This window comes from Pagrus pagrus, assembly GCF_965226575.1.
Source record: "Pagrus pagrus genome assembly, chromosome: 13".
In the NCBI taxonomy this organism is placed as follows: Eukaryota; Metazoa; Chordata; class Actinopteri; order Spariformes; family Sparidae; genus Pagrus; species Pagrus pagrus.
The window spans coordinates 5,047,284-5,069,537 of NC_140197.1; the positions used below are offsets into that span (position 1 = coordinate 5,047,284).

General features: G+C 38.0%; 1 protein-coding gene across 1 annotated transcript; it reads right to left on the bottom strand.

Moving 5' to 3' along the window:
* Window positions 1-1,439: 1,439 nt before the first annotated feature.
* cln3 (CLN3 lysosomal/endosomal transmembrane protein, battenin) lies at window positions 1,440-22,092 on the bottom strand. The gene is made up of 15 exons (XM_084370515.1): window positions 21,844-22,092; window positions 21,701-21,737; window positions 20,370-20,466; window positions 20,173-20,256; window positions 19,879-19,958; window positions 17,759-17,844; window positions 14,168-14,240; window positions 13,187-13,330; window positions 12,707-12,846; window positions 7,195-7,247; window positions 7,041-7,109; window positions 6,830-6,885; window positions 6,639-6,732; window positions 5,214-5,354; window positions 1,440-3,641 (listed from the first exon to the last, which is right to left on the bottom strand). Exons 1-15 carry the CDS (start codon window positions 21,896-21,898, stop codon window positions 3,525-3,527), a joined length of 1,326 nt encoding a protein of 441 aa, XP_084226641.1. The 5' UTR covers window positions 21,899-22,092; the 3' UTR covers window positions 1,440-3,524.
* Between the last annotated feature and the right edge of the window lie 162 nt (window positions 22,093-22,254).

The following is a 22,254-nucleotide window of genomic DNA, read 5'->3' on the forward strand; positions in this document are numbered from 1 at the left end:
ATTTGAAATGTCTTTGAAATTACCACAAGTTAACTCAAAATGTATTTAAAATCACCACAACATGATTTGATAATCATGTTTTCCAACAAGCAGTTAATAAATAGCTGTAATACATTTCCAGGAAACTTCCAACTGGTTTCTGCTAAACTCTGCTGATCATGACATTTTAATTTCTAGTTTGTGTCTAATTTCCATCTTCATTTGCATCTGGTTTCTACTTCTGCAGGTTTTTTTTAACCATTTACACTCTCACTCTATCAGCTCAGCAGATCAGTCTAACTGGAACAATTTTCCAAAATGTCATTTTTTAAAAATACTTATTGGCCAGTTGGCCACCATAAATTGTTAATTACTGTTAAATACATCTTCATAATCAAGAATTTCTCATTTTTAATGTTTCATTCCTTAAATGGCCTAATGATATTGTGTCTCATTTAACACCGCTCAAGTTCAATGTCACTCTTTATATTTTGAGACAACAATATATTAGCAAATAAATTAATAACTGGGAAAAAGTTAGTATTTATAATTAGGGCCATCGATAGTCTTGCTTGTGCCTGGAACAAGATAATCTCCCCTGCATATTATCTTTAGGGTTAGAAGGGCCTTTTGGCCTCTCTCATGACAACTGACCTGGTGTTCCAGCCCCGGTCAGCAACCCTGTTTATTGTTTTATTTAAGAATCTGCATATAATAACTGTGCCTGTATGTCTGACAGAGAGAGAGAGAGAGAGGGTGGTTAATTGGGGGGCAATTACAAAGAAATTTCAAATACACCGCTTAACTAAGAAAACTTTTGTGTCCAATCAATTAATTAGCATATTGTTAGATGTGGAATTTGTTGTGGAGAAAATGTCAGACACAACATTTTATTCAAAACACAGTGATTTTCTTTTTATGTAAAACATCTGTAGGGGATGTTAAATTCCTCAAACTCAACACAAACGTTAAATTGTAGCTGACATTATTTAACAAGCTGTGGCTCAACTATCAATTTATTAGATTGTATGTAGTTGATTACTCAATTAGTCAATAAACAGAAAATGATTCAGCAATTCTGATGGTTGATTTATCACTTATTTTCCTACTAGAAATAAGTACGGCTCTGGGTTCAGACCCTAAATTGTTGGTCGAACAAAACAAGCTATATGAAGTCGTCACCTCGGGCTTTATAAAACTGTAATGGGCATATTTCACCATTTTGTTCCCTTTTTACGATTCAAATGATGAGTCCAGTAATTGAGAAAATAATCATAAGATTAATCGTTAATAAAAATAGTCATTAGTAGCAGCTCCTACGCCCTTAAATGGTTTTGAATGAAACAAACCTAAGATATTCAAAGGTGGCAGGTAGATATGTTGTGTTGTGGTGACTCATTAACAGATGGTCCTGCATGATCAAGAATCCTTTGTCCAATAATATTCACAGTACAATCATAGCATCCCACGGGCAAAACTTTATAATACAGAACACATTTTAGAAATGCACTGCATAATTTATTTATAGTTTTATTTTACATAACAGTTACCCACATTAATGCTTTCTGTCCAGTTTTTAAGCCTCTGCACCTAAAACCTTTGGATATTAATGCATTTTGATGAAACAAGCACAAGCAACACAATCAGTAAGTTCAAGATCAATATCAAGATTCATATATTTGTCCTGAGGGAGATCTGTCTTGGACAAAAAAAAAGTAGAAGTTGTGGCAAAATTATGAATATTCAACAGTAGCAGCATAATAATCAAATGTTGACGGTGACATTTCAGTAGGAATGTGCACATTGGTTTGTGTGTGTGACATGTTTAAGAGAAAACAGGGGTTGCTTTAAGATAACAGGAAAACTGATTTTTGGAGCAAAAAATCAGAATTTGAGCAAAACAAAAACAGGGTGCACAACACAGATTAAATGTCCTGGTGATGTTAACGATGGTGACAGGCATACCATAAAATGTCGCCTTTGTCTTTTGTTATGACACCCTTTCATTAATTTCATATAAATTCAAAATTATTCTTAATATTCTAAATATTGTCCCATTTCCCAGATTGTTACTATATATAAAATCAAAAACGTAAATCCACATAAAAAAGACCGTTGCTATCTTTAGTAGAAACTTAGAGTAAAAGGCATTTTTCGTCACTTCATCAGGGCCGGTTTTAAGAGTACCAGTTAATGAGAAGCAAAACAAAAGCAACAACATAGTTAATTAGTTGGTCAAGCAATAGCTTTTTTCAACCTGGCTCTCAGAACACAGAAGGAACCATAAAACAATTGAATCTATTGGGGGTGCTTAAATCTTCTGGATGTGATTTGTCTAAGTAGAGTCAAAGAAATAACTGTATTACTATTTCTTTATCTGTGTTAAGTCAAAAAAAATGTTGAAATGTTGGTGCAACAGGCAGTACTCAAGGGTTGGACTCCTCAGTTGTGTGCCAGTATTGGGGACACGACATCATAATGTAACAATGGCATAACAAAAATGAAGTCTGTCACACTGTGAGTGTTAAATATAAATAAAAATGTCTAATTAACCTCACGCAACTTGTGTTGTCGCCTAAGGTTCTTACTTTCTATCATTTTATTGCACCATTTTACGTTTTTGAGCTAACTTATCCTTCAACACTTTCCATTCTTAAGACTTCATTAACATAAAAAAGATTATGAGTGAGTGTAGTCTGTTTTTTGGTCAATTCTGACTTAACATTTACTGTCCACTAACAACAGCTCTTCAAACTATATGACCAGACAAAGATACAGCAGGTGTTATTTTTGACAATGATATGCTCTACACTGTCCCATCATTCAGAAGCAATTCATGTCAATAAACTAAACTCTGCTAAAATAAACTGTCAATGTAATGAAAAAAACTAATATTTTGATAAAGTCACATGCTTTGTTTCTTGGAGATCTGTGTTGTTCATACTGCATTACTTCATTCTGCTTACCTACAGACACCATCGACATAAACTGCACATTTCCTGACATTTTAATTCTTCACAAAAGCTTTTCACTACAGAACAATGGAAAGGTGCTTCTTGTGAAGCAGCTAAAAGACACAGTGGTATTTTTCATCAAGCAGAGTGCACAACTAATATTGCTCTGCAAAACAAGCTATTGTTTCTTCACTTATATGACAGCATACTCTGCTTTTTCCACAGGCAGCAGGCTCTTAAATCAGTTAGTGCAAACCACATAAACCCAAAAATTAAGTGAAGGAAGCTAAAACCATGCCCTCCTGGTTGAAAACCACTCGTATCATGGGATCACAGGCTCTTATCATAATGCTCACTGCATGGTCCTGCATATGTATCCCAAAAAGCAGTGGAAGTGGGTGAAAAGGTAGGTAAGAGAAGGCTAAGTGGTGGTGAAGCTTCATTCAGTAAAGTATGTAGAGTCAGTATTTTTATGTAGGAGTATAGTCTGCTTTTGTCAGTTGGTCTCATTTTGGTTTTAAAAAAACATCCCTCAAATGGAACACACCCACGTCTTGCTTATTCATCCCGCCGGTCAGTGTGTGGGCTGGGTCAAAGGGAGCAGAAGTATCTGTGCACAGGGAAAGCAGCGAGTCCAGCCAGAGCTATGCCCAGACTGTCTCCTACACTGGCAGCAGCCATGGCAAACTCCCTCTGTCTGTCTTCAGTCTGTGGGAGAGAAGACAGGCGTCATTTCATGTAGAATGATGATGATGAAGGCAATGAATGAGTATACAAGGTGATTATTCTGCTTTATGTTAATATTTTGAGACCGTGGACAAAAAATTAGTATCATCTTTTGATATAATGGACTCAACCCACTACGGCCTAAATAATAAAACATTTGATCTGTGGACAGAAACTGCACATAAAGCATAAGATGAAAGAACAAACAGTAATCAAGGTCAGTCCCTAATAAATGCCCTGAAAAAAACTGCCCATTCTGACTCCCAAGGTGTACTACAGCAGCCTGGCCAGTGGCCCTAGGCTTCTAACTATGGCTATATGTATGGCTCTATTGTTACTCCTCAAGCATCTGTTCTGGAGGCGCCCCTATAGTGTAGTTGTAAAAAGAGCCCGAGAAGTCAGAATCCGGGGTGGTGGGGGTTCAGGATGGTTGGATGAGTAATACACAGGATTTGCCCCCAGTTGAACAGGGTTCTGACATGTGTCAACGTTAAAGTGAGGTAACTTACCTGATGGTATTGAACATGTGTAATGAAGTCAAAGCATGAGCTTTTCATGCCTAAACCTAACCAAAGCACTTCCGTTTCACAACATTCATAACTTATGGAAAATCATAATATGTTAAATGCTTGTCAGCAGAAAGCTTTACTTTCGAAGTCTAACCAGATGTTGCAAATTATGTTGTTATTGCTAACTTGACTGGGCTCTGCCCTTCACGTGCCAAACTGACACTAGAGGTGTAGATACAGTTGTGAGTTAGAATATGTATTTACTAGTGTTAACTAGTGACGTCGTGTTGTTGAATGCTCAGCAAAACCCATAACTTAAACATTGTAGAGCTGCTCCTGTATATTAGCAGCTCACAGAACTGACCAACTCTCCTTTCACATAACTGCAGTTGTCAATATGAGCAGACTTATTGGGATTTTCATCTTTTTTTAATACCTGCTGTGACGGCCATGTTGATGTTAGAGACATATGCATTGAGTGATATGATGTCGTTCACTGAGCGGTTAACTCAAAACTAGACAATATTGTACACTTTGTACGACAAACGGCGACTTTATTGGCTTGCAAAATTATCTTTTCACAAACATCATGTGTGAACAATTCAAACGGGATCAAAATGTATTTGTCTCTCACCATGACTACTTGAAGCAGTTAGAAAAAATACAAAACTGTTTTTGTAAAAGAGAGCAACAGCATGGTGCATTTGACGCCTCTCTGTAGATGCAGTAACTGCTGTAAAAATGTACATTATATAGATTGTGTCATGGCAACAGGTTCACACTGAAGTAACTCCACCAATTTTCTACATTACAGTGCGTTTACAGGTGCTGGGGAGTACTACCGCACATGTGATGTATCTCCTTTTATATTCCACACATTCTTCTTTTTTGTTCATAACCTGGTGCCTACATTACCCACAACGCAATGTACCCACTGGGTGACATCACTGGAGGCAGTTTACCAGATTCCATGCAGTTTCCTCTGGATACACAGAAGACTTTATAGTACTTTTATAACAAGCAACTGATGGAAAGTTGACCTGACCTCCTTGCTGATGAAGTAGAAGGTGTTGACATAAGCAGCTCCACCTAGCAGACCCTCATAGACGACAATAGTAAACACCAGCCAGGCATTGGGCAGGAACTGATAGCGCACTGCGAACAGGAGCAGCACTGCATTCACCACCTGTGGAGGGCAGAGAGGAGGGGAGAGGGAGAACAGAGAGCCTGGCAATCAGCACATCGACACAAGACACAAACTTTCAATTGTATCTGTACTGCTGTCTGTGGTTTCTATCACTATACCTTTGTTTTGATGATAAGGGGGCAATATTCTGGTTTAAGCTGGTACAGAGCTGACATTTACCACTGGGTGTGCATCACTTCACAATATTGATTTGATAACTGTTCTGACTTTTTCATTGACAGCTTGGGTTGCACAGTTGGCGATGAGGATAGGTCAGTGTGGTTCTTAGAAACAAAATTTAAAAAATCGATAAAATTAAAACTGGAATGGCACTCAGTAGAGTGCACACCTTCGCTGAGGCCCAACAGTCTCCTTTTTGTAGTCACTCACAGATACCAGCCAAGATTTAAGATTAATGAAATTGTTGAAAAACACCCAATCTCACAATGTTAAAGAAATTGAGAAAACATTCCTAGATCTGCCCTTTTAACTGGATCTGCACCGAAGGTTAATGAGGTCTATTCTGGCAAGTTTGGTGGAAATCTGTTCAGTGGTTTTTGTGTAATCCTGCTGACAAACAAACCAACCAACAAACTGATTTCAAGGTAACGATTCAATTTGATTTTCTATATAAAACATATTTACAGCGCTGACAGCTATGCCATTGTTGGACTATCACATCTAGAATTGTAAAGATCAATGGATCATTGGTTTTATGCCCTGACAACTGTCATTTAGATTTCAAACTCTTATTTCAAAAGATAGGGGCATTTTACAACAGCAGTTTGATTTTATCCTGGTGGCTTTTTGCAAGTTAGGGTTAGACCAGTTCAAATAATATTCACCTGAAATAAAGATTCCAGAGTTCAACAACAAATACCAGACTTCAGCGATTCAACAACAAACAAAAGATGGAAATTCAGTTTTGTTTTGCTGTTTGTTGTAAGTTTGGGTTCTTACATCTGTCCCAAGTAAACCACTTCTCCAAACAAATCAATAAAAGATCTTTGCAACTGAAACGTCAGTTGATTGTCTGTGTTACACGCAGGAGAAGTGTTTGGAAGTGCAGCTGTAGGGTACCAGCTGTGCCTAAATTATAGTCAAGCAACATATATAATGTACATTTACCCAATAACCTGTAGATAATTACTGCACCTACTAAGCTGTTAACTTTGACCTTATTTAGTTGCCACATGCCGAACAAAAATTAATATCCAACTAAAAATGTTGGTGTTTTGTAAATATGTTCTGCTGATTTTTACTTTATACTCAACCGTTTCTCACCTGCAGCAAAGAGAGAGCCCAAAGTTTCCTGATCTTCACACAGCACAGGGAGGATCGAGACACCAACACGCCAACCTGGTATAGTGTCTGGTACCTGAGCTCACACACACAATTAACAAATTCAAGTCTACGCCCTTGATCATTTAAATAAATTGTTCCTTCAGTATAGCATTCTAGTGAAGTTAACTGACCAGCGATACTGCTCTGCATGGGACAGGAAAAAGTTGGGGAAATACAGAAGTTCCATCTGGAAAAGAAAAAATCCAAATCCAAATTATCACAATTATATCTCTCAGTGTGTTACATTGGATCTCATACCTACCTACACCAGAGGGAAGCTGGATTTGACTTAACACCATGTAGTGACAGGAATGTGAGGCCAGAGGGCACCAGAGAACTTACCATGCCCTGATTGATGAAGTACTCAGCAAAGTACACCAGTCCCAGGGGAAACACAAACCTCAGCAAGCCCTGCACACAGCATCAACAGTGTAACCAGACACATACTGAAACACTCAAGTCTGAGGTAAAGAGAAAAGTACCTTCTAGTACTTACTTTGATGATGTGCAGTTTCTCTGTGAAGGTGAGAGGTCCAAGGGGCCTTTCCTCTGTAACACACAGGAAGAGAACATGGCCTGTGTAGTTATTCAACGACAAACAGCACAACTTTAAAATGATACTTTATTCAAATCAACAGTGCTGCAGTGGGAGAGGATATCAACTTTTAATCTGTCTGTGCATCTTATAACAAATGGAGTGCTTTATTGTGGAGAAGCAGTAAAGTCACAGTAACTCAGGCTCTGCAGGTCCAGTCACTCCACCAACCATTCATTGTTCTTAACAGCTTTTCCTATGCAGTTCATCACAGGCCTGACATATAGGGGCATTCATGTGGATGCTACTTGACGCAAACCACCCACTCCAACACTGTTGTCAAGTACAACCCCTCATGCCAATGGCATGGGTAAAAAGGTCAAAGCCAATACTGTCTCCTCAAGAGATGCATTCACCAGCACTGCGTCTAGAGAAAGCTGGATACACATTACATCTTTTGACTGTCTCATTTTTGGGTGGATATGTTAGATGTGTTGCCCACAATGACCGTATCACGATACAGCGATTCCTCAATAATTAATATGTTGCAAGATAATCATCATGATATCTGTCCAACTGAAACCCTTAAATGGCAAAGTGCAGGAATTTATACTTTTTTTACCACACTGTGATGTCAGCTTCACAGAATTCGACATGAACTGAGATGAAACAATGGATAAAAAGTGCATAGAGCAGTGATGGTTTTCAATATAGCGAGTCCCACAGGACCTTCAGGTGGTCACATGAGGGGGTCACAGGGAAATTTGGGGGGTCCCCAATTAAAGTTGTGGTTTCTGACAAATTGTAGTGTTAAACTTGTGTCTGGTGTTTTATGTTTACAATAATAGTTATATTCATGTATGTTGAAAATGTATCTGAAAATGAACCAAATAAAATGAAAATGAAAATGAAATCCCAAATCTGAACACAAAACACTGGCTATGGCTATAAGGCTATGGCTGTCCTCTGAAAGTCGATGAGCTGTCAGTCAAAGACTGATTTTGTCAGAGTAAGTGGGTAAAGTTGATTTGTATAGTATCTTTCACATGTAAAATCACTATGTGCTTCACAATAATAAAAAACACAAGTAAAAGCAATATATGGGAGAAAAACAGCAATGACAAACAGCACAAGGTTGACTGGTTAAAATAACAGCAACAATAGAACAGATGAGGGCAGAGACACATAAACCAACAAGGAAGTAAAACCAGATAAAAAGAGAAAAAATAAGAGGAACAGGTATTCTTACTAAAAGCCTGTCTAAATAAAAACCTTTCAGCTGCTTCATGAAACTGTCACAGGAAAAGGTAAAACATACTGATGTAAGCTGATAAAGAAGTTGAGAGTGGCACTGAACTGAAAAAAGGAGGAATAGCTGAATCTTTTTATTGAACGAAGAAATCTAATTTGACTGATAAAATCCTGAGTCGGGTACAGCCCTATCACATCATCCTGATACACTTGTCTACAACATTCAAATACACTAAACAGTGGTTTATTTCTAAGGTTTCAACACAGCACGTCTCCTGAACAGTAAAACATCATCCGTCATCATCGTCACGACAGAATACAGAATTGATCAGAGCTGATTATTGTTGGCAGAGACCCAGTGAGTTTATTCACCCATACCAAGTTTGTAGCTTTGATAGTTGAAATCTGTGTGACAGGGACTGGTCTTGTTGCAGCAGAAAGTATGATGATTGAGATATGCACACAGTGTGCAGATGGTCAGAAACAGTGACAGGAGGATTTTTTTTTTCTGTCTTGAAGGCAAGTTTCCTTTTATAATTATTTCAATATGGATTTGCTGCCCACAATGCATCATTATCAGGGACAAAATATGGTGTGTCCCCTGGATGCATGGACAGTGAGTTCATTGCATCCTTTTGGATTTTAATACATCAGACGTGTAACATCACTGATAGTCTTATCTCAGTGCCTCTTTATCACACACACTGTCTGTAATATGTCCGTGTATATACGCGTCATCTTTCCAATGTAAAATAGCCATAAACTGGCAAAAAGAGAACCAAAAAACGCCTCACAACCACAGAGTCATGAGGCAGTGACTCTGGTAAGTGAAACTGTCAGGGGAATCAGTTTAGGGCACCTGCATGTTTTAATAATAATACAGATATTTGGCAAAAGAGTCTCAATATTGCAAGATGAATTGATACGATATATTGCTATTTCGTCCCATCCCCAGCAATAAGCATCATGCAGCTGACAGATTGGTAAACACAAATGAGTTTTGTTATTTGGACTGATGTCATTTCTGGTTACAGCTAACAGGAGTTTGTCTCAATTTCAATATAAATACATCTACGTTCAGACCTCTAACAAAGTATTCTTCTTCATACAAGGAAAATCAACCTTTTTAGGGGGTGTATCTATTTACTGACATTTGCCCATTGCCCATATGCCCAGGACTTGTTCAGCATCTCTACATATCAGGTTGCTGAATACGATCCGTGAGTCTCTATAAAAGCATTAAGCTTACCGTGACGATAAGCTTCAGAAAGCTGTTCATCAATAAATTACCAGCATGTATTCAGCATGAATCACACTGTAAAGCCCTAACTTGTTGTTTTCATTAAGCTTTAGAGGGGTTGGTTGGTGCTTTTTTTCACATTTGGCAGAGTCAGGCTATTTGTTTCCAGTCTTTGTGCCAAGCTACTCTTACTATGTACTGACTTCTTCTACTGAGTTAACACACACAAGATTGATGTCAATTTTCTCATCTCATTCTTAGAAATAAAGCACACGAGTGTATCTCCTAAAATAGTTATCAATTAATTCAAATGAGGAAAATTGTGTCTCTGTCAAGTATTAGTAAATCAGAGAGGAACGTCTAATACTGGCTTGCTTTGGTGGTGGGGGTTGGGTGGTCTTGGACTTGTATTTCACACCCACAGAGAATTATCATAAACTGCAGTTGTTCTCAGCACTACAGAGAGTGTGAGTTTCTTTCAGCCCAAAGTTTCTGTTTTCTAGCCAGGATCTGTTTTGATTCACCGTCACGGCTCTCCCCAGCAGAAAAGTTAGCAAATATCTCATAGTAATAATAATAATAATAATAATAATAATAGTACTAATAATAAACATTTTTTCTATAGCACCTTTCAAAGCCAAAGTTACAAGGTGCTTACAGAATATAATACCATACAGTACAAGAAGGACAAATTAAGCAAATAAAATGCAATCAGATGCTCCACAAAATACAATACTGGTGCAAAGAGCAGTAAACAAGAAATATAAAACACAGAGATAAGACTAAATAGCAAGATTAAGACTTTGAAAATATATTATGCAAATGCTTGTCTGTACAGGTGTGTTTTTTTTTAGTGGGAGCTTGTTCCACAGTGTTGGAGGGAGAACCATAAAAGCAACAGTCTGGGCCATGGTACTGTTAGCAGGATTTGGTTCTCTGATCTGAGGAGTCTTGGAGCAGAATAAGGGGTGAGTAGTTCTGAAATGTAAAGTGGAGCAAGATCATTTAGGGCTTAATTTTTTAATTGAATTCTGTAATGGATTGGTAACCAGTGTAATTCGGCCAGGACTGAGGTGATGTGTTCTCTGCGTCAAGTGTTAGTGAGGAGTCTGGCTGCTGTATTTTGTACTAACTGTAGGCGGGCAACTGCTGTGTTGTTTAGACAAGTGAATAATGAGTTACAGTAATCTAGACAGGAGAAAATGAGGGTGTGGATGAGTTGTTCAACTATGTTTTCTTGGTAGCACTGGTATGACCTTGACAATATTTCTGATTTGTAAATAACAAGTTCTAACTAGAGGGTAAATGTGTTGATTGAAGTTGAGATGGTGATTGAAAACAACACCCAGGTTTCTAGCTGACTGTTTTGTGTTTGTTGTTAGTGGTACAAGGTGAGGGGTGACTGAATTAGAAATGAATGATTTGTAACAATAACAAGTACTTCAGTCTTGTCTGTGCTCAGCTGGAGGAAGTTGGAGGACTCAAGGTTATTGTGGTTTTCAGGGTTGAATGAAACATATATCTGAGAATCATCAGCATAGCAATGGTACGATACAGAAATAAAATGGGGAATAACATGGCCAAGGTGCAACAAATACAAACTAAACAAAATCGGACCAAGGACTGAGCCCTGTGGGACCCCACATGACATCAGAGCAGTAGAGGAAGTGCAGTTGTCCATAGTGACCCTGAATACTCTGGCTGATAAGTAGGATGAAAAACAGTAAAGAGCAGCCCCACATAGGCCAATCCAGAAGCTTGTGTCTAGACACAATGTTCATTTATTGGCATTTGTAGACAGCAGCTCAATGTTAAATATGTCAAGGAGATGTTTTATTCAGTCTGTGGGAGTAGTGGAACAAGAAGGGGCTGATAGATGAAGAGCTGTGGGTGACAGGCCGCACAACTCCGACTTATCAGTGAGCTAACAACTGCTTTTCCCTCATTAACGTTATCACGTTTGCATTGAGTTTGAATCTCAAATATTGCCAAGCACTTCTGCTCTTCACTTTGACAACAAAACCCTACTATCGTCCTGTCTGTCAACTCTCCTAATGTAATCGGTGAAAGACTACCGTGTAACAACGGGAACAACGGTCATTTTTTCTTTTCCCATTCACAAAAAAAATCCCATAAAAATTGTGTTGATGTGGGTTTTGCTGGGGTCTGTTCCAAACAAGCGTGCTCCCTTACATCTGGAAAATATGCTTCACTTAGAATGGTTTTGTGACACATTTTATCTTTATCAAGAACTTGTAGCTCCTGCGATTTGGATATTGCACCTGGCCAAATTGTGATTTCAATAATATTTCAATGAATTTTTCATCCCTACTTTAGGCAGAGCCACCTTGTTTACTCACTACAAAGTGTAAATATCAAATATAATAAATATGAACTAATGTTATGCTTTACTGCTAATTGTGTAACAGTGTCCATCATATTAAACTTGTTGACATCTGTTTCCCCAAACAAAACCACTATTGAAACATGATTATGTTATCACTTCCAGGGCAGATGTCTGTACATATCTGAAAGACACGCGCCTTCCTCTAACCAAAACAAGATATCATAACTGGGGCCACTGTGGTTATCTGATCTAAAAAATGATTAAACATTTCCAAGAAGTCATGTTGCTAATGTAATGAGTCATTTAAGGTGTGAAGTGCATATATATAGAATGAAACTAAACTACAGTTAAGATCAAACTTTTTCTCCGAAACAAAACTGAGAAACTTATCAGATTACCACCTCATTAGATTAAGGCAATGCACTGTTCTGTGGTCTTTCATGTGTTGCACATGATGTATTGCACAACTGCAGCTAATGTTAAACTGCTATTAAATAAGCCTGCTCACCAAGCGACTAAACATACTTTGGTGCATTTCTAAAAGTTCTACTTTCACTGGATTATTCTCTGCATTTTAATAACATTAGATTTTATTAAAACAATGAATGCAGTGTGGGTTAGTGTCTGACATGTACCTGGGGTTGATTTATCCTGCTCTTCTTCTTCTGATCCGTCCAACAACTGCTGTCTCTCATCTGAGTCCACAGCTGCATATTCGGTCTCCCTGATTTTCCACTGAGGTAATGAGAGTGGAGGAACCAGCAGGAGGAAGTAGCTGATGGTGACGTTGGGATGAACAAAAAATAAGAACCAGGAAGAATGGTTTCATTAGTATTGTGACTAAACCAAGAGAAGGAATGAGCAGAGAAGAAAGCCAAGACATGTGAAGGGCACATACAAGGACTGAAAGCCAATCAGTTTTAATTTATTGTGGAATCGAAATATCATAGTCGTACTGTTATACAATTACAGAATTTAGTGAATTACAGAGAAGAGTGGTCATTCCTGTTGGATTTAAACATATTGTAAATTAAGAAAATGAGACTCAGAAGGTGGACAGTGCTTCCAAACACTGAATGACTGATAACAATAATACAAAGTACATCCACACTTACCTAATCAACATAGTAAACGGGACAACCAACATGATGAGAAGTGTAATCTGGGGTGACAGGCCGACTTGGGTGAGGCCTGAGTAGAGGAGGGCTCCACCAACACCAGCGCCACCAGTACCTGAGCCCCAACCTCCCAGTACATCCCTGAGGTAAGAGGGAAACAAGTGCTTGCAATCCAAACTAAATGTCTTTATAAGACACATCATGGTGTATCTCATGACATGACAGATATACTGCAAAATACACAAAAGCATGAGAGATACACACAGTCACATGGTTTGCGAGGCCATCAGCAGCTACAGCTACATTATTAATGGCTCTGTTGCAGTGGTACCAGTGTCAAGGTATACTGTGGCATGAACATTGAGTTATCATACCATGCACATTGCTGATCTATGATACTGAATTCTACCATATTAATGTTCTTAAAACATATAAATAGATTTCAAGTTTATATCAAGATTCATGTCTGTCCAGACTGTTTTGAAGCTTCTTGCTTGAAGGTTCATTAAAGCAACAATTCGAATTCAAGTTTCCAAAAAGAAAGAATTTCAAAACAGCCTCTGTTCACAAGAAGCCAAGCCTTTTTCCAGAAGGAGAAGTGGTGAAATCTGTATTTTGTTTGTTTTAGGTAATTTAAACTTACTATCTCATAATTTGTCTTAGTATCACTTGTTTTTTGATTTATGATGAATATACAATACAGAATATACATATTTGTATAATTAATATTTCCTAAAATGTAATCTATTTATTTTTCTCAGTCCAGGCAGAATGAGGCTTCCATACATGTAATCATGAGGCAATAATGAAACCTTGTCTGGACAGCAGGATGTCAAATTAAAATCCTTGGTTATAAATGGTACAAGTACAGGTACAATAGGTGAAGTTCAATTTTAATCTTGTCATCTCATCTCAATTTATAGTTAAAGAAAGTTACATGAGGTTGGAAAAAGAGAAAGAGAAGGAATAAGTGTTTACCTGCTGAAGAAGACGGTGAGAGACAGGAAGGACAGTTCTCCGAGTCCAGAGCTGATACTGGCAAAGATCACCCCTGGAAACACAGTCATAGAGGGGCTCATCTCAGTGAGGCAGGTGGGGAAGGACAGGAATGCTCATGAGTAACAGAAAAGTAATAATCACAGGGGGACTACTCTGTCTGAATACCACTTTTTCTACTTTCTGGTGTGTTGGAAACTGTGTAATCAATCTAGCTGTCAAGTAATATCTGAATTATTTATATGTCCCTCATAGATCATTGGCATCAGTAGACACAAAGAACCAGAGTCTCTGGTGAGTGCTGAGCTCAATGAGATGTTCACCTGCATTCAATCACACTGACACACACATCCTTGGTATATGCCATTGCTCACTAGCGTAGGGCTAATGCACAGTAAAGTAATCTGATGTTAAGGGCTAATGAACGCTCACGGGAGTAATGTGAATAAACATAAATGAGCCCGTGGTCACACTCATGTGAGTAATGCAAGGAGAAAATTTGGAATTTGGTAGTGAACACACTGTTAAACAACCATCACTGCTGATGAAAATCTACTTGATGTGACTCTGGTCTCATTTACACAAGAACAGTTTTGCTAAAAAGGGAAAATTTTCCTTTGCCTTTTAAAAAAGTTTAATTTCCATATGACAACAATGTGAAAATGACCCTCTTGCAGACGGAGCGGCCAAGACTTGTTCAAAACTGTGAAACTGTGACCAGTCTGTAACTGTGGCAAATTACATTCATAGATTTCTTTTTATATATTTGACTCATTATTAAGATAGCTGTAGCCTAAAAACATGTATTGCTGAGAGGTAAAGATTATTTCCTCTTGATTTACTTAACAAATTTACATTTAACTATTCCACATTTCAAGTTTCCTTTGTCTTAATTCTATTACCATTCATACTTTCATCTTTACAGGTTTTCAGTTTGAGCAATTTCTATTTTAATTTGACTTCAGTTTATTTATGACCTGATTATTCCTGGCTGTGTAGTAGATTAATAATCTTTTTAAATCGCTCTCATTATGCCAACAATGTCTATTTGGACTGAAATGTAATAATGACCAAGTTTTCACAGGAATTGTATATTGCATGTGTTTACACAATGACAGTTAAGGTGGCGTTTTTAAAAGATTATGCTCTGGAACCCCCTTTCAAAAGTTTGCGTTTTCAGGCCCCCAAAATGCCGTCACGTGAACAATATGCAACAAAAGCTTCTGGTTGTATGCAATATAATAATAATAATAATAATATAATATTGCTCCTGGTGCAATATCCTCTTAAATTTTCATTGGAGCGATGTCACCATAAAAGGGTAGTAAGAAGAAGAAGAATGTCAGCAGCAGTGAACTTGAGGTATTGTTAAATCAAATAAAACAACGTTAACATGTGATCTTCCACAGCGTCAGCACTGGTGTTACAGGAATGTCAGAAACACAGTATCAGGCCACATCCACCTGGCCTCCAGCACTTCAGCTGTGCGCTCCACCACGGAGCGGGTGCGTGGTGGTGGTTGTAAGAGCGCATCTGACTGGGCTAGGGATTTGCCAGGGGGGCCATCAGCCATGGAATGAGGGCATAACCTTTTGTTCATCTATGTTACATTTTTATAAAATTGAGTTTTAAAAAAGTTAAAATGGATAGTGGTATTTAGAATCCAACCATCTCCACCAGCAACTTAAGCCAGACGCATCCCCACCGAACTATTCTGCGGCACAAAGGAGTCGTGTGCTCCCCCTGGCCAACGGGCCAGGACATTCAGAAGGTGGCAGTTTGCATGTCATATTATTTGGATGTGATACAGAAGAATGGGAATGGATCTGGAGAGGAGTCAGCAGCCATTCATCTGTCTCATCAAACAGATCTGTGCGATCTCTGCGTAAGGCCTGGTTTGCCAAAGCATCTAGTAGCAGTAGGTAAGCCATGATTCAGCTGCTGAACGCACTCAATCATCCCAGGGTTTTTATAGTCCTAATTAAGATCAATAGTATTTTTAACCACGAATTAAACAATCCAATCACTAAAATTCCTCTGAAACATATAGGCTGATAAGCCTGTGGACTGTGTAAACATGATGTTTTTCTCTTTTCTTGGTATCCCTATACTAACAAAATAAGAAAAATCGTGGATACAAACAAAAATAAGAGAAAATTTGTTCGTACATCGCTCCTTGCATGAAGCCCATTGTCTCCAAAAATGTCTCAAAATGCGACTACATGGTCACAGTGAGTCTGGAGCCCTGCTTGGAAACATTTGGGATACTTTAAGTACACAACAAAGGTCTGCTTTTTTGACATTTTAATGCAGAAATCTTACATATTAAATATTTAATGTTATTAGTTCCACGTCTGCTTTTCTACACTCATAATATCCGATCATTGTTTTTTATATACACAGTGTACAGAAAGTAGCAACATCAGGAGAGCCAATAGCGGCACACAGGTGCTGCTAGAGGCCCTGTCCTAGCCCTAGCAGGGGCCTGGGCTCACAGGGTCATTGGGCCTGCTGCAGGGTTTGTGTCCTCAGTGATCCTGTGAGAAAGGTGATGATGTTGTCCTTAATTGCCACAATTGAGAAGGAGGAAGATGACCTTAGTATTCTCTGTTGCATAACTGATTACTTAGTAAGATTATTTTGCCTCCTTCTCTTCAAGTCCTTTGATACAGACTTCTGTGTTAAATTAAGTCTTTGTAAACACACTTAACTTGAACTTACATATCAGTTCTGTGAGCAGTCTTAGTATGGTGATAGAGAATTCTAACAGCTGGTCAAGATTAGTGGTAAAAATGGTATCATATTTCTGTGAAATAACCACATTAAGATAAGTCGACAGAAAATTAAAACGAGGCAAAAGATTCAATGCCAAGATACGAGAATATGATGTCATCTCAAACAACTTAAGCCATGCACTCATTTTCAAGCTTCCCAACATGGGCCATCTCAGCCATTGTGGTAACTGACAATTCTTTCCATTCCTAGAAGGGTCTTCTGGAGAGTTTTGCTCAAAAAGTCACAATAAGTGTTGCAATAACCATCACAATGTTATCCGTTTTTATGCTGAAGCATGCCCAGTTTCTCAGTTACACCAGTGAACATGCAAGTCCAAGGTTGTTGTAATTTCACCAAAACACTGTCAAGATTCTCAGCTCAGTTTTTACAGACATTTACCGGCCAGCATGGCGGGAAGCCCTCAGTGTTCGCCAAACAGAAAATCCACCCGCCTTTGTCCCCTGGTGGGTGCTAATTTCAGGCCCTTATTACATCCTTATGAATAATAGTACATCAGTGTAAAACGTTATCCATGTAAACAACAGCTCATAACACCAGCCTTAAAAGAATAGAAATAAACAGAGACAGATGGGCCAATAGTGAAGTAGAGTAGTATAAACCGTCCTCCATATTGTTGTTGTTGTTGTTGCAGAGGTGACGTTGTTCTACTAACCAACGGCCTGCTTACTGTACATCATCTCAGCATTCATTTTGGAGGTGCAAATTCAAGAACCATTTGGTCTGAAAACAACTTTTGATTCAAATTAATCATAGCTCTGTAAAGAAAGGTGTCTTTACCTAGAATGCTCATCCACACAGCTGAGGAGAAGGACACAAGCAAGAAACTTGCAGCTGCCATGACCGCACAGAACAAGACTCTGAAACTGAAAAACAGGAATAAGGCAGGAAATGTACAATACAGTACAATATTCGTGGATCACAAAAACATTAAAGGAGCTGTATTTCAAAAAACAGCCAGCACACCAATAAGTCTACTTGCACAGTAATGGCCCCACTACCATCCATGAAACTGAACAGTTTATTAAATAAAGGGTTACCTAGAGATGGAAACATTTAGCCACACAGAAACATTAACTGTCACCAGTACCAAAGAACAGTTAAGATGCATTTAGGGTAGCTTAAAAGCAATACAAAAATGTCAAGGTTGAAGCACCTGGAAAGTTAATTAATTATTTCAACATTATTTTAGTAGTTTATAAGGCACTACATGGCCTTGCACCAGACTTCCTCTTTTGGTTTATGAACAAGGAAGAACCATCATCCCCCAGTTCTTCTCTTTGAGCTGTTCCACAAAGCAGAACATTTTGTTATGCTACTTTCAGCCATGACGCTCAAACCCGCTGAAACAACCTTACAGAGGATCTGACAGGAGCTGAAAATATCAATATTTTTAAACGTAAGAACCCATCTTTTACGCTTATTTTATTTATTATTATTATTCCTTATTAAAGTATAATGAGACTAGTCAAACGGCAGCAAATCAGCTATTAACTGCTGGCTCCCTAAGCCCCCACCCACGTCTCCACATTGTACATCACCTTTTTTTCTCAGACCCTTTTCTATAAAACAAGGAATTTGACTCTGGTTAAGTTTGCTCTCAGTCTACAGGGAATACTATAATAAATATTAAATAAAAATAAATAATTGAAAAATTTAGACTAATGTGTACAAGATAATGCAATTGTAAGGAGTGCAAGTATTTACAGGCGTTATTACACAGTGTTTTTCTGACACTGACTGTTAAGTGTTCATCAGAGTGACAGCCTGAGGGAAGAAACTGTCTCTGGTGTCTGGTCGCTTACAGTGACAGTGGCTTACAGTGCTCTGTGACACCAACCAGAGTGGAAGAGCTTGAATAGTTACCTATGCTTGGTTGTAAATGGTTACATTGTCTATTCCACCCCAGATTCAAATAGCATTGTAGGCTACAGACACCTGTGTGCAAATAGCATGTGCCTCATTTATTTTATTCTATTTAATCATTTTACAGTTACACTTTAATACATTTTTATTGGGTTAGGTTAGGGTTAGGGTTTCTTGCTTGTATTACTTCATTATTTATCTTTTATTATCTTGAGTACTTACCTTTAATTGTTGTCTTACTAAATTAATATGAATTAACATTTTGACAATTTTTTGTCGTTTTGGTTGTTTAATCCATTTTAAACATCCTACATTTCCATCAACAATCGTTTGTAAATCATTTTAAATTGCATTTGATTTGTTTCAAAGTTGCTTTGAATGATTAAATTTTTATTGATTGATCTATTGATTGATTGACTGACTGACTGACTGACTGATTGACTGACTGACTGACTGATTGATTGATCGATCGATTGAACGATTGATTGATTGATTGATTGATTGATTGATTGATTGATTGATTGACTGATTGACTGATTGCTAAGTCTGTTCCACACAGAGGCCTTGGCCACTTTGGCCAAATTTGCAGGGACCAAGGTCACCACCACATTCAAGACATCTACTGACAACATTTTTGATTAACACATTTTAAGTGGAAACAGACAGCTTTCGCCTAGTGTTTCCTACACTGAACAACTTCAATAAATCATCCACAAAAGGTCTCATTTTTTGCGTCACGTTATAATCAGCTCACACACGGTGATTAAAAAAGTCATTAATACATGTCAGTTGCTACAAATTCTTATTTAGAGCCCTTTTAAAACAAAAAAAACCTGTCCAATGGCAGTTTAGGATATGGAATGGCTGCAACCAGTTTTTTTATTATTTGGTTGAACCAAAACCCATCTAATCAAGCTAGTGACATATTGGCTGTGTGTTGACTGCGTTGAATACATTTATATATTTAAAAAAAGAAGTTTCAAAGTTGTTGTTTTTTTAATGAACAGGTTTAAGAGTGATAACTACTGTCTTACCCATAAGGCAGTTTGTGGATGACAAACGGAGCAGACAGCTTGATGACGAGCGTTGGGAGGATGTCGGCTAACAGCACAGCCTTAGAGAGAAATGAGCGGTGTCTTCTTTTATTTACATTGTTTACATTTCAAACATGATGTGCAAAGTAGATGTTTGCCTAACGCAGTTTTAACTGATTAAATATTTTTCTTTCTTGTGTTGTGATTCACAAAACCCAAGAGTGAGAAGCTAGTAATTCTCTATCATCATATTGATATAGGTTATCCTGTGTTGTGTAGTGAATGTCTATTTACCGCAGTAGAAACAGGGTTGCAGTCATAGCGGCTACTGTTGCTACTGTTCCCTCCTTGGAAATCCAAGGCCAGTGTGGCTGGAGTCTAGATGGAAGAAAGGGAATGGGTCAATAGGTTTACAGCTGTACGTCTATACAGACTTTATAGCTTTAAAATATTTATTCATCTCAATATTTAATCTGAATTTCACTTCTTACAGATGCTGTGGTGTTTCCTGACTCTTGTTTTTTTAGGATGTCATGGGCGGCGCTCAGCATTACCACATAGGCAAAGTTGTTGCAAAATCCAAGGAGCCTGACGCGGTGATCAGAAGAGGGGATAGATATCACAGGGTCAGCAGATACAGATGTATCAATAACTGACAACTGAGCCACTAGTTGACACAGGCTTGTCTTTGAGAAGACACCAAAAGAACTGCAGATCTAAATCGAACATGCTAATTGTCTTATTCAGAATCAGAATCAGAGTTCCTTCATTTGTCCCGCAAATGGGGAAATTTCTTTGTTACATCAGCCAAAGGACAGTAATTACAATAAACAATAATAAAAAAGTAAAAAATAAACAATATAATAAGAAGATAAGAAATAGAATTGATTCGTATATACATAATATTTACAATATGAACAGTTTAATTATAAACAGTGTGGGCAGTGTATTTTTATTTACAAATAATAATTATGGGTATTAAAAATTGTCCAGTTAGTGCAAACCAAAATGTATATAGGATATGTGTAGAGTTTTTATGACATAGTGCACAGGTGAGGTCTACTGGGAGCAGTGCTGATTGTAGAGTCTAACAGCAGCAGGAAGGAAGGACCTGCGATACCTCTCCTTCACACACTTAGGGTGTATCAGTCTATCGCTGATTCCATAAAGAGTTTAGTGTTGTCTTTACAAGAACTTTCCCTGAATGCAAAAATAATAAAAAAATGGAATTTAGATGAGAAAATATATGACAAAAATATAGGTAACAAAGGGTTAGAATACAATATCGGCAGTTTTTGACACTTGATTATACTGACTCGCTTCAGAAGGTGATGAAAAAGTATTACAATTATAATACTTATTTGTTTGATTACTACATTATTACATGTAGCACTGGTTAGCCCCTTCACCAGGCTGCATCAACAATTTGTGACTTATATACATCATAACTTTTCCCGTCTTTTATTGTTTTGTATTTCTTTTCCATGATATTAAGTTGGAAATCATCTGAAAGGCTTTTCCCTTCTCTAATTATTACAGATGTCAGGAGTTTCATTAGTTAGACATGAATCACATGACACGGAAGGTTTCTGTTCCTTCCATTTGTCTGCTAAGAAGAAGCTGTGGCCTTTATTAGGTTTGACATTAGGCATTCGTTTCAGTCTATTTAATACTGGGCTAACCTTACTCTATATTACACTTTAGATGCAGTAATGAAAACTGTTGGCATCAGTTTGAGTAGTATTTGTTTTTTGCTGTGTATCAGCTGTGTTTTGAGAACTATCGTTAAGTTTTCAGCTTGTCTAAAACAGCGGGTTCTCACCAAAATCCAGACCAGTTGCGCCACTGCGTGCAATAACCTGTAAATAACAGACAGACAACACGTTCAGCAACCACGTAACAACAATGTGTGGTTTAATATACAGCAGTCAAGTGAAACGCACTGCTGACAGACGACAGACCCACCATTCCTGTCAGAGGGGTGAACAGGGTCTGCGTTGACGCTGGCTGCCCGCTCCATGTTTACAGACTCGTCCCGGGTAAGTCGTGTATGAGGGACGTACCGCTGACAGCTCGAGCCGCTGACACAGCCGGAGACACCGTAGCTACATGCTAACTAGCCTCAACAAACACAAATAGAGACTCACCGCTAAGGTGCTTCATAAGCTTCGGCTAGTTTCTGATCATTTTTTAAAGTTTGACGACGTCATGTGAAACACGGTGTTTCATACAAATAGACTCCCACGAAACCAAAACCAAATATGAAGGTTCCTCTTCGGGGACGCTTTTCATTGAGGATACAAACTTAGCTCGCTCGGTTTTTCATGTTTATTATTCTTATATCATTTACACTATTGTTTTATATAACAGACAAGA

Excerpts from the sequence above, each read along its gene's own strand:
- cln3 (XM_084370515.1), bottom strand. The coding sequence starts at position 21,898 with ATGGAGCGGGCAGCCAGCGTCAACGCAGACCCTGTTCACCCCTCTGAC. Across the intron at positions 21,738-21,843 it reads TCACCCCTCTGACAGGAATG|GTTATTGCACGCAGTGGCGC; the intron begins GTGGGTCTGTCG and ends TGTTATTTACAG. Across the intron at positions 13,331-14,167 it reads CTCACCGTCTTCTTCAGCAG|GGATGTACTGGGAGGTTGGG; the intron begins GTAAACACTTAT and ends CTCTTACCTCAG.